The sequence below is a fragment of the Salarias fasciatus genome, chromosome 20 (genome assembly GCF_902148845.1).
Source record: "Salarias fasciatus chromosome 20, fSalaFa1.1, whole genome shotgun sequence".
In the NCBI taxonomy this organism is placed as follows: Eukaryota; Metazoa; Chordata; class Actinopteri; order Blenniiformes; family Blenniidae; genus Salarias; species Salarias fasciatus.
The window spans coordinates 6,435,661-6,452,225 of NC_043764.1; the positions used below are offsets into that span (position 1 = coordinate 6,435,661).

Here is a 16,565-nt window from a genome sequence, read left to right on the forward strand (position 1 = left end):
GATTGTGCGCATTTGATGTGGAACAGGCAGGGTTTGAACCGTCTCCAGTGTGATCGATGGCAGCACTACATGATTTTCACTTATCGACCATTAGTGGAAGTGGAGCGGCGGAGCTGGAAGTCTTTTTGGCGTTTCATTACAGCCCGACGAGCGGTGACTGTACTGTGGGCCGGCGCATGCGCACTGGCAGCCCCGGAGCCGCAGGAGATCAGAGCTGGTAAGCCAAATTTCAGTTCCTGACATCTGCAAACACGAATTAATTTCAAAATTGCAACTTTGCCGCAACAAAAACAATATTTAAATATTTAATTGGCAAAGGCTTCACATGGACGAGCGTCAGTTTTTTGTTTTGTTTTTTTTTTTTTCCTCCTTTGGGCAGAAGCGTTTTGGCGATATGGATGTTATGAACCACAAAGCTTTTCCTATCTGAAATATATACATCTGATCACGGAGTCGCGCTGTGGTTAATATCATCGACATGGACACATTTTATTCTAAGAAGCGGCTGCGCCCAGCTTTCTGTAATTTCCAGCCTGCTCGCCGCTGTTAGGAGGTGAAAATGTTGCTCATTCATTAGAGATGTTGCTGGAACGGCTGACAGCCTTCATTTTTCACTAAATGGGATTTTCACAGGAATTGAGAGACTGCTTTGCTTTTACACATTTTTTTGCCTCAAGGATTTCAGATCCTCCGCCATTTTAACTGAAATGCTGTATTTTAGTCTGGATGTGTGTATGTGTGTGTGTGGACTTGGATGCTTGTGCGTAAATATTGGTGTGTCTCCATTATTGCCTGCTTTCATCGGGGTAATGGACGGCTGCGAAAAAAGTTATTCGAGGTCATGGCTGTTTTGCAAGAAAATGGGGGAAGAAATGTTTGTTTTTCTTGAGTGAAAGCTCATGCAAAATTAAAGGTCTTTATTTTGAAGTTTGGAAATGACAAAGATGATGCTGAAGCCCTCTGATTTATTTTATTGATTTATTTTTTTTATAGAATCCAGTTTGAATAATAATAATTATATTAAAAAAGAGAAGTTCCTAATAAAATAAAATCCCTATGGTCCAGCACCACATATAAATAAACTACTGATATGGATAAATGGATACTTCTCAAATGTCAATCAATCAATCAAATCAATCAATCAAATCAATCAATCAATCATTAATTGATCATTTACAAGCTTATTTAGAGGCTAAGATCCTTGTTTTTGTCATGTAAGATCGCTCATAACATCTTTAGGACATGACTCGACTCACATGAGTGTGAGTGTGGGAGTAAAGGTCACTGCCTGACCATAGCAGCGTGTGTGTCTGTGTGAACTCTGACCCCTCCTTGTTTAGACTTGGCTGACTTCAGCCATGATGATTTGTACCTTTTTATAATAGATTAGGGTTGATTGCCATTGGTTCTGTGGTTACAAGTGCATCAAGTCAATTTTCTATCTTTCAGTATCACATATGAATTGATTGATTGATCTAATGAAACGTTCTCAGGGTCTGAAAGCCATTCGGTCCCAGGGAGAACATGCAAACTGCACACGCTCCTTCCTCTTCTGATTTTCAGTGCTCCAGCACAATAGAGAGGGACGCCGTCATGAGTGCCAAAGCGAACACAGAGGCTCCACCCAAAGAGCCTGAGTCTGCGCCCAAGGAGCCCACGCCCTCGCCCCCCAGCGAGACCATCCTCATCTGCGGGAGCGACGCCGTGGCGAAGAAGGCCCGGCCTCCGCCGCACACCACCACAGCTCTGCTCCTGCCAGGTGGGCTGCCAGCAGACACACCGCACTGTGTGTGTGTGTGTGTGTGTGTGTGTGTGTTCCCTGCCAGTGCGTAGCTGAGCAGGACCACTGAGCCGGTCCTCTAATGACTCCGTCCCCCGAGACTGAGGACTTGGCTGAGCATCTCAGAAATTACAGTACAACTCACAGGATCGTTTTTCAGATAATTTCATCCAGAGTCATATTTTACATATGAGCTGAAATATTCCAAGTCATTTTTATTGGTTATCAATATCAAAAGTACAGTTTTTTCAGAATATAATTTAATAATAGAAAATGTTTTGTTTTTTCTTTTTTTAATTGAACATTTTAAAAGTTTAAAAGTTTAATTTATATGTCATGAGTGAAGAAGTAGCTTCAGAACACTGACCTTTGTCAATGTTATCCTAATGTTTTGATTGATTTGTGACGTGGTTTTCTATTGCATTTAGTAATACTTGCAAACCACACTGTAAACTTTGGTCACAAATATGTTTGAGTTTGGAACTTTTGATTTCCTGCTTTATCTGGTGTTTCGCTTTCCGCAGCTCCCGGTCATCAGAAACTGGAAGTGACTCCAGCGGTTGCCGTGGGAAACCCAGTTAAAGGCGTCAGAGCCAATGAGATGGCCACGCCGGCCCTGACGGCTCAGGTGGGCGGAGCCTGCAGCATCGTGCACGTCCTTGAGTGGAAGGAGGGGATGGCCATCCTGCCCAGTAGCAACCTCAAGGTAAAGTGTTGTGAACATTAACAGAGCAGGTGGTAAAAATACACACATCTCTCTTTTGAGGAGGAGTGTGAATGCTTGTTGCCTGCTTTACCTGATTTGACGTTATTTCTGCTAAGAAATCGGTTTTGATGTTGGGGCGACTCTAGAAGATGCTAAAGAACCAATAACTCCACATTAAGGACCTTTTACTGCCCAGCTGAGCCTTTCAGAACTGGTTCAAACTCCTGCTGGTTTATGAAGCAGTAAATAACCTCCTTCCGCCTCACATCCTAGTTTATCTGACTTTATGCTGCATTTGGACACTTTAATAACATTTCTTTTAGATAGTTAATTGTTATCTTGAATAAACTGCCTTCATATTTGTGTCACAATATTAAAAAAAGCTGAAGTTCTTTTATCACTACATCTTACATGTTGTTAAATACTTATTATTTCATTGTATAATCATTATTTCTATCCAAATTAGCATTATATATTTTTTATATTTTTTCGGTAGTTTTTAGTTTTATACTCACATTGAATATAGGAATATACGTTTCATTGATTGTTTTGCTTCTTTTAAATCTGAAGTTTAATTTCTTTTTGTTTGTCTTCTGTCAGCTGATCATTGACATGTTTTTACATTTGTGTTAAAATGTAAGGGTCGAAAATGAAAAAGTTTAATAATCGTCAAGCTCAAATACAGTACAGAGCGAAGACACAGTATTTGATGTAGTTTATTATTGATTGGCTGTGAGATAGGCCGAGGTTGAAAGACACAGTTTGTTGTTGATGACAAATACTGTTTCACTGTTCTCAAATACAAGCAGAAGAACTATTGTTAAATAATTATTTGATTAAAGTGCACTGTAGTCTTCCCAGAAACTTCTCAGCATAGCAGATGTTCTCTTTATTCCCATTGTATAATATCTCTACATTCCAAATACATTTGTAAATTAAAAAAATCCTATGAAAATCCCACAGTGGTACAAATGCAGATACAAATCAGTGATTTTTAAGTAAACTACAAACCTGCAGATGAAAATGTTTGAACATTAATCCTGATTGTGGGTGTATACAGAGATGAGTTCTAATTTTGCAAATAGCAAAGTTGAACACTTTGTGCAAAAGTACTGAAGTATGACTCCAAATACATACTTGGAAATAACATTTATAGCAGCAACAATACTCTAAATGACTTTTCAATTCTCCAGAGACTGTAAATCCATAAAACAAATCCAGAAATCTTCATGAGGAAACCATCAGATTGACCAGACTGTGAAAAAGATGAGAACAAATGAGGAGAACAACAGCAGGCGCTTCGTCCATTTAAAATTCATGACGAGTTGTTGTGAGAAAACACAAGTTTGGATCAAAGACGTGGTCACACATTAAGATGCATCCTGACAGATGGAGCTGTTGATGCAGTGTGTGTGTGTGTGCGTGTGCGTGTGCGTGTGCGTGCGTGCTGTAGTTCTGTGTGAGTGACGTGGGAACTCTGAGCACACTGATCACCCCCGGGACCCCCAGCACCACAGCTGAACCAGCAGCGGCCGTGGCAGCAGGGACTTCTGGGAGATCTGCTGACGCAGAAGGTGCTCCAGACAAGCCAGGTAGGAGTCATGGTTACATAAGGGTGTGGAAATATCAGGCGCCTCTGCGCCACAACACTCCTCTCTAGATGCTGATGCCAAAGATGCTGGAATTATGCATAAAATGTAAATAACAAGACTTAATGGTGAGATTTATTATTTTTGCTTACTTTCCGGTTTTATGCTACATTTTTCCTAACTTTTTTGTGACACATAGCCATCAAACACAGTTTAGTTTAGTTTAGTTTAGCTTAGTTTTTAGAATTGCAGGCTTCCAGAGCCGATCCTGGCTGAATTTAGGTAAATGTGGGAGTCATTCACGCAGAGAGAGAAAGCTCAGAATCCACACAGAAAGACCCTCCAGCCCAACGGTAAACTGCTGATATTCAAGTGCTCACCTGTACATTACAGAACGGTCTATTCTGTGATCTGTTGTGAGTAAATATAGCTACAAGTTATGCAAATCATTCGACTTTCATTTGATTCTACACTTCTTTACAACCTTTCGGAACTCCCATGTGATGCTGTGTTGTTCTGTAATGATATGAGACGGCTGTATGGCGCTGCAGGTGCTGTGCGAGTCATGGACCGCTACATGCATTGCACGCCCGCCTCGGTACTTAAAGTAGTTCATCAAATAGAAATGAGTGATAATTGCCGTATTAATCAGCAGCGGAGCTGCTCTTGCGGAGTGAAGAGTCTGCAGCTGCAGGCTCCGCACCAACAATGTTCAGAGAAATTAAAAGTGTGTGTCTCGTGTGTCAGACGTGTCGACTCCTGCAAACTGTGTGCGAGCCGTGGAGCCGGAGAGGCTGGCGCCGGTCAAACCGGAGCTCCAGGTGGGACCGGGACAGCAGAACCACGAGCCCCGGCCTCCCAGGAGCTTCACGGAGGAGCTGCGTCGGGACCCCATCCCCGACAAGTACGTGCCCGGCGGCTCCTTCACCCCCACGCCCCACAGCAGCCGTGACCTCTGTGACCTCTGTGCTCCTCAGGAGGAGCGTCAGCGTGGAGAAGGTGCCGGCAGGCGGCAGGGTCTCCTCCCTCAACCCCGATCACCTCAAGCCCATGAGGAAGAGGAAGAGGAAGGAGTACCTGAGTCCGTCTGACGAAGACTCGGACATGGAGGGAATGGTAGAGCTTTAATCTGAACCTGCTTCCTTCAGTACCTCTCTGATGTTTTCTCGCTCAGCCGTAATCCTCCATGCTTGTTTCAGGATGAAAAAGGAGACGATTCGAAAACAGATGGCCGACACATCAGAGGAGGTAAAAAAAAGAAAGAAGAAAACTCCTTACATGTGGGCAGCTGCTCATCAAAGATGCAGATTTCTGAAACAAGCAAGCTTCCATTAGCGGATCGGCTCTTTCTGAAGCTGAAGACGTTTAAAATCTCTGACAGTTTAACCCAGATTCTTAAAATTAATCTTTTATGAAACTGCCTATTTTGAGCAACTCCTGCAGAAGAAGACTGTCTTTTTTAAAATCCTCTATTTCTGAGAAAATACAGAATATACAAGTTTGAAGTCTTGAATTTGCCTTCCCCATATGAAGTATGATACAAATCCAAGATGTCTGAACGCCTCGGAAGATTTCACACACTGGTAGATTCACTGCTTTTAACAAATTTCTTAACAATAATTATAGCCAATAATGTAAGAATGTAGGCTTTTTTCAATGTAATAAAGCCCATAATAGCAATTAGATTTTTTGATCCATAAATATAATAACATTTGTACATGTAATGAGTTTCTACACTTAGTTATTGACTTTAATTAGCATTACCAATCCTTTCAATATATAATAACTGTAGCAGGTGATGTAATACTATATAAATACTGCTATACTTCTTGGAGACAAAAATATTTCTTGAAGATTTTGTGCTGTTGTCTTATCAAAAACAGATATGTGGATGTACAGTTTTCATATTGTTTCACTGAGGACTAACACTTTGCAACACTGCCGCTCAGTCACGGTTGTAAAAAGTCTCTTACTGCATTATTGTCAAATTATCACGTTCAAACTGGTAACATGAACCGGTAAACCTCGGTTCACCCCAGTTCACCCCTCTCGATAATATTTAATTACATTTCCTTTAATTCGTTTAAAATCTTCCATAAAGACAAACTTCTAAAAGCAGCGGCAGTGGATTCAATTATTCTGCATCAGAGAGTGGGTCTACTTTATATCGCAATATGTGCTTTGATTGAGAAGTGGCATGGAGGGTGGATGGATGGATGGATGGATGGATGGATGGATGGATGGATGGATGGATGGATCATGTATGTCCTCCTAACCTTTCACCGGACTGTCCTGTGCTTGACTCGATGAACTGCTGGTGAAGGTGGAGACAGTAAGGCGGAGCAGTGGACGTGGGCTCAGTATCTGGAGGACACCAAGAGTGTGGCAGCTCCCAACAAGCTGTTCCAGGAGGTGTGTTTAACCCTTGATGCTTTTAGCCTGAGCTAGTCTCACACACACACACACACACACACACACACAGTCTTGTATTTCTATCCTTGTGGGGACCATCCATTGACTCCCATTCATGTCTAGCCCCTAACCCTGACCCTTACCCTAACCCTAACCCACACCACAACAAAGCCTAACCCTAAAGAAATGTTTCTGCACTTTTACTTTTTTCAGTAACAACAACATGGTCAAGAAAACACTGTTTCTCCTACTTAGGACCGGAAAAAGGTCCCCACAAGGCACGTCGTTCCACGTTTTGCTATCCTTGTGGGGACATTTGGCCCCGACAAGGATAGAAATACAAGAACACACACACACACACACACACACACACACACACACACACACACACACACACACACACACACACGAAATAATCACTTTCAAAAAATTTTCAGGCCATTTTGAAAAGTTGCGTACGAGCAGGATTAAGTTTTAAATGTTTTTTATAATTTCAATAGTTTTCAGCTGCTTCTGTTTTCTTTTTTTTTAATCATTATTCATAACTCTTCTTGTTTGTTTTCAGACTGTGTGTGTGACCATTGTTGGCCAGGTTCCTCTGCAAAAGAAATGTTTAATCTCATTTATTTTCCCGATAAATGAAATTAATTGAATTAAATCCTATAAAGGATATATATTTTTTCATCATTAGTATATTGTTCTGGGAGCTTGCAGCACAATTTACATTTTTCTGAAATTTCTGAAACACAAGTGCCAAACAGACTCCGCCATCCTAGAACAAATGGTAAAAATATAGACAGCGATAAAAAAAAAAAAATAAAAAATTTAAAAATCCTTACTCTGCTTTTTCCCTCCCTGATCCATTTCTCCCACGAGGATGATTTATGTCCTCCTGGTTTTATTCTCTGCGTCGTGCTGAAACATTTGTTCTCTGCTCGCTCAGTCCCAGAGGGTGCCGACGGTGAAAAATGGCTTTAAGCAGGGCATGAAGCTGGAAGGCATTGACCCGCAGCATCCCTCCATGTACTTTGTCCTCACCGTGGCCGAGGTGAGCCAGACGTCCATTAACGCGGTCGATGGATCTTAACGGCCCGGCTGATTATTATTCGCCATTAAAGCCAGGCTGGCTGCTTTGCATGCGGCGGCCGGCCGGCCGGCCGGTCGGGTGTCTCCCTCCTCGGCCCGCTGTGGATTTTCTGCCTGGATCGTGTTGCAGGTCTGCGGTTACCGGCTGCGGCTCCACTTCGACGGCTACTCGGACTGTCACGACTTCTGGGTGAACGCCAACTCCCCCGACATCCACCCCGCCGGCTGGTGCGAGAGCACAGGACACAAACTGCACACCCCCAAAGGTCAGAGGTGACGCCACTCACTGCACCGCCACAACGCGGCGAGCGAGTCAGAAGAAACGGCCTGTCAAAACTCTTCATTCGACAGGATAAAAATGTTGCGTACTTGCTTGTCAACAGTTTGATAACATGAGCTGGAGGAGGAGCAGACCTCTTCCAGGTGCCGTCAGAATACCAGAGTCAGACCAGCTCAGCTTAGTGAGGTCTAGTCTCGGGGGAACCAGGGGAACCTTTTCAGAAGTGGGCTACTGGAGCAAGAACAAGGCAGAGACAAGTCGGCGACACAAGCGTCCCTGGTGAGAGCGAGAGCGAGTCCGGGCCGAGGAAGTGAGACAGACTCAATAATGACCTGGGAGTGAAGATCATGATAAAGTTAGAGACTGGAAACCTGCTTGGGAAACTACCAAAACTAAGCCGGGTCCGCTGATGATAATGTGAAAACAGCAAACCGGAGCTTGACATGTCGTCCCCCTGTCTCTCTCTCTGTGTGTCTCTGCAGGCTGTAAGGAGGAGGAGTTTACCTGGACCAACTATCTGAGGATGACGAAAGCACAAGTGGCCCCCAAAGAACTGTTTGCCAGCCCCGGGAGGGTAACTGCCCCTGTACAGTTTGATAAAAAGCGGTTTCATTTCAATCGAGTATGGACTGAGATGACTCATTTAGGGCTGGAAGAACTCCAACTTCAGTAAGAGACGCTCTTAATAAAAGAGTTTTTTTTTCTCTCAGAGATCTTCTTGTTTTCTCTGAGATCATGAGTATTAACTTACACTGACAGTGATTCTTACAGCTTTTTATATAAATCAAGGATCTCATGATGGATTCTACTTGCTCAGAGAGATGCAGACCTTGCTAAATACCAAACAGCATGAGTCGATTGTCATTCGTGTTTGTATCGGCTGTCGTCTATCAGGTCTCTTCTTTTTTCAGTCTGGTGAAACGTGCTGGCTCTCTGTGCAGATGGACGTGAAGTGCGGGTTCGAGACGGGAATGAAGCTGGAGGCCGTCGACCGTATGAACCCCTCCCTCATCTGTGTGGCGACGGTCACTGACGTGGTGGACGACCGCTTCCTGGTTCACTTTGACAACTGGGACGACACCTATGACTACTGGTAAGACACGTTCATGGATTCACTGTTGATTTTTAACCAAATAAAACCCAAATAATAAACGATTTACCTGAGTAATTTATCATCAGATGTAATTTTTCATCTTGAGCATTCATTCTAAGATAAATATTACAGTGAGCTATTGTTACACTGTAAGTAACGACATCCTTTTAAATCTACGTTGTGGAAAATTGGTAAACACAATCAAAATAGAAACACATACATATTTTGTGTGACATCTACCTGCTTATTTTTACTTAAGCTTAGAAAACTAAATAAAGTTGTTTTTGCATTGTTAATATTTAATAAGTTCCATTTTATTCTTCTTTTGACACATAAATCCACCGATCAGCTTACAGAAAGAAAGAAAGAAGAAACAGAGACAGAGTTTCACCTTCTGCGGCCAGTAGGAGGCAGTTTGTGAATCTCTGTTTTCTTCATGTGAAGAAATCAAAGTGACCGAAGCCAAACTGCATCAGATGTGAACGGCACCTAATTCATGCTTTAGGAAGTTTTCTAGTGTAAACCAGTTGTTTCATCGTTTCTGGCACAGATTGAGAGTTTAAAATCACAGTTTTATCATAATTCTCAGAACTATCATGTCAGATCTGGATGTCGTTGCTCCTCCTTGTCCTCATCTGCAGGTGTGACGCCAGCAGCCCGTACATTCACCCCATCGGCTGGTGCCAAGAGAGGAATTTGCCCCTCACGCCACCCCAAGGTGAGCAGTGTGTTTGCTGTTTACAGCCAGACTGTGATTCATAAACCTCTCCAACAGCTCTGCCAGGTCATTTAATGTGTCCTCAGGCCCGTCCTCTTTCTTTATTCACTTCTGTTTAACTGCAGTTCTGGAGAATAGACGCTGCACGGCAGTGGAAAATAGGTTATTAACAGAATGATAATCGCAGTGTATTGATGAGGAGGTCGATACCGGAGTGTCTTTAAAGAAATCTTAAAAAAAAACTGATGAGGTTTATGTTTTCTATCGGTGGTGTGTTTTTCTGGACCAGATTACCCAGACCAGAGCCGCTTCTCCTGGTCTCTGTACCTGGAGGAGACGGGTTCCCAAGCCGTGGCTCCTGAGTCCTTCAAAGTGGTGAGGATGAGTGAAACCTTTTATTTTTATTCTCTGCAGCTGGAGATAATGTTTTGTGATTCCGCGTAGCATAAAAAATTGAGCGTGTTTTCCCATCATCCTCTGCTCCGCTCTGCCTGCAGCGGGCGGCCCACAGCTTCCAGCCTCAGATGAAACTGGAGGCCGTGGACAAGCGGAGTCCAGGTCTGATCAGAGTGGCCACTGTGGAGGAGGTGGAGACTCATCGCATCAAGGTGATACGCTCAGCGTGCGGGACGATTATTCCTTCGCTTCAGTGAGGAGTTAATATCTCCTCAAAGTCCCTCGGATCCTTTATGGCTTTTACTGAAGGCACCGCCGGCCGGGTGGAGTTGTTTCACACTGAAATGTGCGTCTTTACAAGCAGCAGCAGAGCCATCAACCCCCCCGTTCCGTTCCTCCTCCAGGTGCATTACGACGGGTGGAGTCACGTCTACGACGAGTGGATGGACTCCGATCATCCAGACATCCACCCAGCAGGCTGGTGTGAGGCGACCGGACACCCGCTCAAAGTTCCTCCCAGAGACTCCAAAATGCAGCAACCCCACGGTAAAACGCAGACAGCTTTCCCTCAGTCAGAGTCATGACAACGTGGCTGTGTGGGAGGGAGATGTTCGTTTGCTGTCCATTAGATTCTGTTGGATTTTCTTTGTTACCGTGATACGATTTTCCTTTGTGGAAGTGAGATCTCTGTTATCAGCTGTCTGGTGCAAACCAGACAAATGGACTGAGTCGGCTTTAGGAGTGGTTTTTTTTTTTTTTTTTTAATGCTGTAGTCTTTTGTCTGAATGCAAAACAGACCAAAGAGCTGCAAGGAGACCAAACAGGAAGCAACGGCCTTCAGAAGCACCATTTCCTCACAGTTCATTGTCACTGATGTGAATACTGAGGCAAAGCAAGTCGAGTTCAGAGCAACATTCAAGCTCAATATAAGCCGCTTAACAAGAATCCTGCCTATACGTACATCAAAACCTCAAATTACAGGAACATTTCAATTCAGTTTCAGATCATTAAAAACCAGGGGCTCTGACCCCTCTCCTTAGGGAGAGAGCCTTCATCACTCTGGGGAAACCGGGCCTTAAAGGATAAGTTTGGTTTAAACAGTTTTCACGTTGTTTATAGAACGAAGTAGAACAATATACTCACCCAGAAGGGTTTTCTGGTCCAAACAGTGCTTCGGGAGAAATTTAGATCCAAAGTTGAGCTGCAGGCATCCGTATACTGTTAGCCAATGGGGCATGTGTGGCGCTGGCTCCCAAAACGGCTTTAATCGTCCAAAAACTCATTAGTTTCACCAATATTTCCTCATGGTCCCTCAGCCACTCCTCCACCACAGCCCGGTGTCGCGAAATACATGCTGTGGCGGTTTTACAGTTCTCTGAAGTGAATACGGTGATTTGGATGTAAGAAGAAGAAGAAGAAGAAGATGTTTGCAGTTCAGAGATCTTCTTCTTCTTCTTCTTCTTTGGAGCGGGTGGCGACCAACAACTTAGGTGCACAGCGCCACCTACTGTGTCTCTTGGTGAATGTACTTCAGTTTACATCCTAATCACCGTATTCACTTCAGAGATCTGTAAAACCGCAACAGCATGTATTTTGCGACACCGGGCTGTGGTGGAGGAGTGGCGTGAGCGGACCATGAGGAAATATTGGTGAAACTAATGAGTTTTTGGAGGATTGAAGCCGTTTTAGGATCCGGCGTCACACATGCCCCATTGGCTAACAGCATACGGACGTCTGCAGCTCGACTTTGGATCTAAATCTCTCCCGAAGCACTGTTTGGATCAGAAAAGCTTTCTGGGTGAGTATAATGTTCTACTTCGTTCTATAAACAACGTGAAAACAGGTCCCCCCCCCCGCCCCGTTGATGGAATTCGATCATGGAAGCGATCAGCTGAGTTTCCTCCATCATCGGAGTGGAGCTGCGACTCCTCCACGTTGGGAGGAAGCGGTCGAGGTGATTTGTTTGTCTGATTAGGATGTTTCCCCGGTCGCCTCCCCTGGGAGAGACCGCTGGATCGCTGCCTTTCAGGAGACACTGATGTCTAGACTTTCTTTTTCTTGTCAACACATTTTAATCTTTCTTGTTGTTTTTCTCATGAGAATAATCATTTGTTGTGATTATTCATTTGTTATCCTGAGTTTTCAAAGGCAGAAGTTTCTGCTAGTTGATTTTGTTGTTTTATACGGTTTACTTTGTTTTAGTCCTGTGCTGTGTGTGAATGTTGACGCCGACCTTTGCCTTTCTGAAGGTGTCCGGGAGCTTCCTGCTGCGGGTCAGACCACCTACTCCTCCTCCGTTCCCTGTAAGCCCATCAGCCACCCCAGAACCAAGTACAGCTTCCACAACAGGTCAGCTCTGAACTCAGATGTTTGAAATGAGTGATGTTTAAAGTGAGGGGTGTCTGGGGACAGGCGAAGCCCTTTTCCCAACATCAGTTTCTTTTTCCTTTTTTTTTTATTTCTGAGAAAAAAAAGCACAACAAAGTAGACAGTAAAACTGAAAATATTTCAATAAAACACATCTTTCTACCATCCAGCGAGCACAAGAAAGCCTGTAGTGCTTCTTGCTTTTGGATCCCAGCTGCAGGAAGTAATGAGGGAACAGTGTGTTTGTACTTCTTTAGTGGGGGATTCATCCTTTCATACGTTTGAGATCCCTGCATTCAGCGTTTTGCCAGTCAAACCTCTGTTTGTTTGTTTTTTTGAAACAGGAAGTGTCCGACTCCTGGCTGTGACGGCTCAGGCCATGTGACCGGCCGCTTCACCGCCCATCACTGCATATCTGGCTGCCCGCTGGCCGAGCGGAACCAGGGCAGGCTGAAGGCCGAGCTGTCGGACTCGGAGTGCAAGAGAAACATCTTCTTTGGCCAGAGGACCAAGAAGAATCATTACCGCGGCAGGTAGCGCCGCGTGGGTGCACTAACATGAGCGTGCAGGTTTCTTTTGTCTCGTTTTAAGCTTTTTTCTTGTGTCTCTTCAGGATCGGTCGTCCTCCAAAATACAGAAAGAACCAGCAGAGAGATTATCAAAGTAGGTTTTGTGAAAGGTTTACTTGTCTGAGCCGGTTCAGCATGTGTGGATGCAAAAAGAACTTTTTCACTTGTCAGAATAAGGTATTTCAGTCAAATACTATCAAATGCTGCCCATTTCCCTGCCCTCTGTGGTGCGTGTGTGTTTCCGCAGGTATGTCCTCAGACGGTGTGTATTCCTCGCTGTTCATGTCGGCTCTGAGCGGCCAGTCCGACCGGACGCTCTCCCTGTGCTGGGAGCAGCACTGCAAACTGCTGCCCGGCGTTCAGGGCATCCACGCCAGTCAGGTGGCCACATGGAGCGTTGAAGAGGTCAGTAAATACACTTTGATTTCTTTATCTCCTTCCTCTGAGTGTTTTTTTTTTAATTCAATCTGTTTGTGCAGGTTTTCAGGTTTGTCCAGAATTTAATTGGCTGTGAAGAACAGGCTCGTCTCTTCAAAGACGAGGTGAGAGCAGGCATGGACCAATGAATAAACATGATCAGTATCATCAGTGACAATGTCAGTAGGGATTAAATTCATTTTCACAGATTTCCCTTTTTAATGGTGACTTTCTCCTGTTTTGTGGTTTTCATAACAATTGTGACCGTCGCAGCATGAAAGCTGTTAAAATCTTCCCTCAGTGGATTGAATTGGTGGCTACGGCGCTGCGTCTGTGTGAATGGAGGAGAAGCCTCCTCTGGCCCCCCCGGCGGTGACGCGCTGCTCTTTCTCGTCCTCCAGATGATCGATGGAGAAGCGTTCCTGCTCCTGACCCAGACCGACATCGTGAAGATCATGAGCATAAAGCTCGGTCCCGCCCTCAAGATCTCCAACGCCATCCTCATGTTCAAGAGCACAGACGAGGGACTGAAGTGATCCCGCCTCCCCCCCACCCCCCCCCCTACCCCGCCCGCCAGGGGCCCCGCCGGGGGCCGCCTGTCATCATGTGCCAAATTCATTCTGTCGCAGGGGAAAAAAAGACCCTGAGCCCTTTTTCATGTGTTTGGTGTCCCGTACCCATCAGAGAGAGGAGGGAGGGGGGGAGGGGGGGGGGGGGGGGTGCGTGGTCCAGTCAGGGTTATGGAAGAGCAAGTGAGATAAAGGACGAACCTCAAGTGTTTAAAAATCTGAGTGGAAATGGATGAAATTAGAAAAAAGCTCAGGTGTTTAAGAGTGTTATTATAATTTTTTTTGTTAAACAGACGTGTTGTTTTTCCGGTGTCATACCTGTTTGAGCAACTTTACCATCCTGCTGCTGCTCGCTGTAAACCTGTAAAATCAGCTGCAACAGACGTGGGTTCATATTGTAAAGAGGTTTACCCAGGTTCATGTCCCAGGAGAAATCCCCTGGGATCTGACCAAAGTCACCAGGCTGTAACTTCTGGGGGAGAGTATGACTCAAATAAGCTATATAGGAAACAATATTACAGACATGACGTTTTCAAAAGAGAGTAGAAAAGTATATATGTGTCGGACAAAAGGCAAGCGATGAGCGGACTCAGTGGGGGGTGGCGCTGGCAAAAGTTAGGTGGGGTGAGTGTTACTGGTCAGTGAAGCTGAAAGCTTCACATTATGTGCAATAAAAGAAATTAAGACAGAAGTACTGTATTTAGTAACAGTTAATATTACAGCTCCGCGTTTATCAGGCAATTTGCTGCACTGTAACATTATTAAATGAAATTAAATAAGCTGCTTTATCCCGACTGTTGGACAAAGTGTTGAAGTTTGCGGGCGGTGGAAGGAAACCTCATGTTACTCAAGTATTTGTGTTTACTGCCTCAAACTGTCTTCTCACTGCACCATTAATGTGAAAACTTCAAAGACTGAGGAGCTGTAATGTTTGAAATGTTACCCTCTGCAACACAGTAGTTTGAGTTTTTAGCTCTCTGTGTAAAAAAAAGAAATCTGAATTATTTTTTAGTGATTCTTAATAGATGAGAGAGACTCTTTGCATTGGCATCTCAGCACAACTGTGAAAACTCTACTGTATTTTACACAATGATGTTCCTGCACTTGGTCACTAGAGAGTGCAAAAATCCACATTTTATCTCTGGAAACAGGTTCCTGGCACACAGACACAGCCGGTGGAGCTCCCTGCGGTTTACACGCGACTCCATTCAGACTGTGCTCTTTGAAATGTTTACATTCTGTGTCAAAGTCGCTTCTAAAGCAACGACAAAAAAAAGAAATTCCTGTATGAAGTTGACACGGTGAGATGAACGCTGAATGTTTCAAGGGCTCCTGGAATCTCAAATATTACTTCTTTGTGTGTCTCTCTGGTGGGATTCTCGTGTGTGCGTGTGCGTGTGCGTGTGTGTGTGTGTGTGTGTCAAAATAATCTCTGGTCACAAAGGTCATTCGATCCATATGAATTAATAAACATCCCAAAGCCGTCTCGTCTGACGGATGCCTCTGCGTTGTGCCTCATTTCACAGACGGACGCTGCGTTGTGTTCGGTGCAGTATTGACTATAAACTTCCTTTGCTTATATCACACCCCCCCCCTATTGGCCGTATTGTCGTCAACAGTCCGGTGTGGTGGTGGCAAACCACATCTCCGCCCTGCTCCTGCTCTCGCTGCTTATCGTGCTGCTCTGCAGAGAACAGGCGTTGCTGATAAAAGACCTCTGCAGCCAGAGTGCAGACTTTGCAGGTTTTGAATTGTTCATCCTCGTTTGTAATGTGAAAGAAGGATGCATGATGGGAAAAAAAAGCATGCAAATTCCTACTAGTGGAAGTCAAGATTTTATTGTGCAGAACAATCTGGAATATGACTGAAAAATGCTTCATTATATTTACAAGTGAAGATTTTTCTGCTGAAAACTAAAATGTGAAAAGATTTTTGCTGTCGAATCTTCTTTGGTTGATCTCAGTATTTTTGTTATGGATGTTTAAACTGTTCACGAAGCTGAAGATCCCCTTTTTTCAGTAATAGAAGAGTTTTTGATTTTTTTGAATTTGGTGTAAAGCCACTTTTTTTACAACCTTTATTAGTGCAACTGTAAGATTTCAAGAGTAAAAGATGTTAATACAGATAAACCAGAAACCTCACAAAAGTCAGTATAAATAAACACAATTACATGCTGGTTACTCAGTCTTTTTAAGTGGTGTAAAACTGACCCAAAGAAAACGCTTTTCAGTATTTCAAATGTAAATTTTTGAAAATTTGCTGTAGTATCGTTTAATTTGCTGATTTCAATTGCAGTCCATTTTCTACTAAATGGGACACTAAAAGTAGGAGTCTCATTCACTTTATGTTTAGATACAAATACTGTCATCTTCAGTGACAGTTCATGTTCAAGCAGAGTTTTTCAGAGTTTATTTTCATCTTTAAAGTAAAATGCATCAGTCAGTTGCCCTAAATGGGCTTTGCTGAAGAAAATGGTGCCAACACATGGCTGTTTATGTTTTTATAAAGAAAATGTTAAAATAACTCCCATCATAATAATTCTGTTAATTCTTATCATTCATTATTTATTTCAGTTTTGCCATG

The 16,565-nt window shown here is 43.8% G+C and overlaps 1 protein-coding gene across 2 annotated transcripts; it reads left to right on the forward strand.

Moving 5' to 3' along the window:
• Positions 1-15,237, forward strand: l3mbtl1 (L3MBTL histone methyl-lysine binding protein 1). 2 transcript variants are annotated; one of them, XM_030118471.1, is made up of 22 exons: positions 1-217; positions 1,564-1,759; positions 2,305-2,486; positions 3,940-4,078; positions 4,823-4,979; positions 5,053-5,191; positions 5,275-5,323; positions 6,399-6,487; positions 7,431-7,535; positions 7,704-7,839; positions 8,336-8,427; positions 8,795-8,946; positions 9,588-9,664; positions 9,954-10,039; positions 10,162-10,272; positions 10,465-10,606; positions 12,310-12,409; positions 12,772-12,960; positions 13,041-13,090; positions 13,244-13,401; positions 13,476-13,538; positions 13,815-15,237. In XM_030118471.1, exons 2-22 carry the CDS (start codon positions 1,594-1,596, stop codon positions 13,947-13,949), a joined length of 2,517 nt encoding a protein of 838 aa, XP_029974331.1. In that variant the 5' UTR covers positions 1-217; positions 1,564-1,593; the 3' UTR covers positions 13,950-15,237. The 2 variants fall into 2 exon arrangements, with proteins under 2 accessions (XP_029974331.1, XP_029974332.1); XM_030118472.1 differs by lacking the exon at positions 1-217 and adding an exon at positions 236-553.
• The last annotated feature ends 1,328 nt before the right edge of the window (positions 15,238-16,565 follow it).

Coding starts and splice junctions, on each gene's coding strand:
- l3mbtl1 (XM_030118471.1), top strand. CDS start 1,594: ATGAGTGCCAAAGCGAACACAGAGGCTCCACCCAAAGAGCCTGAGTCT. Junction 2,487..3,939: donor TGCCCAGTAGCAACCTCAAG/GTAAAGTGTTGT, acceptor TGCGTGCTGTAG/TTCTGTGTGAGTGACGTGGG. Junction 4,079..4,822: donor AGGTGCTCCAGACAAGCCAG/GTAGGAGTCATG, acceptor CTCGTGTGTCAG/ACGTGTCGACTCCTGCAAAC.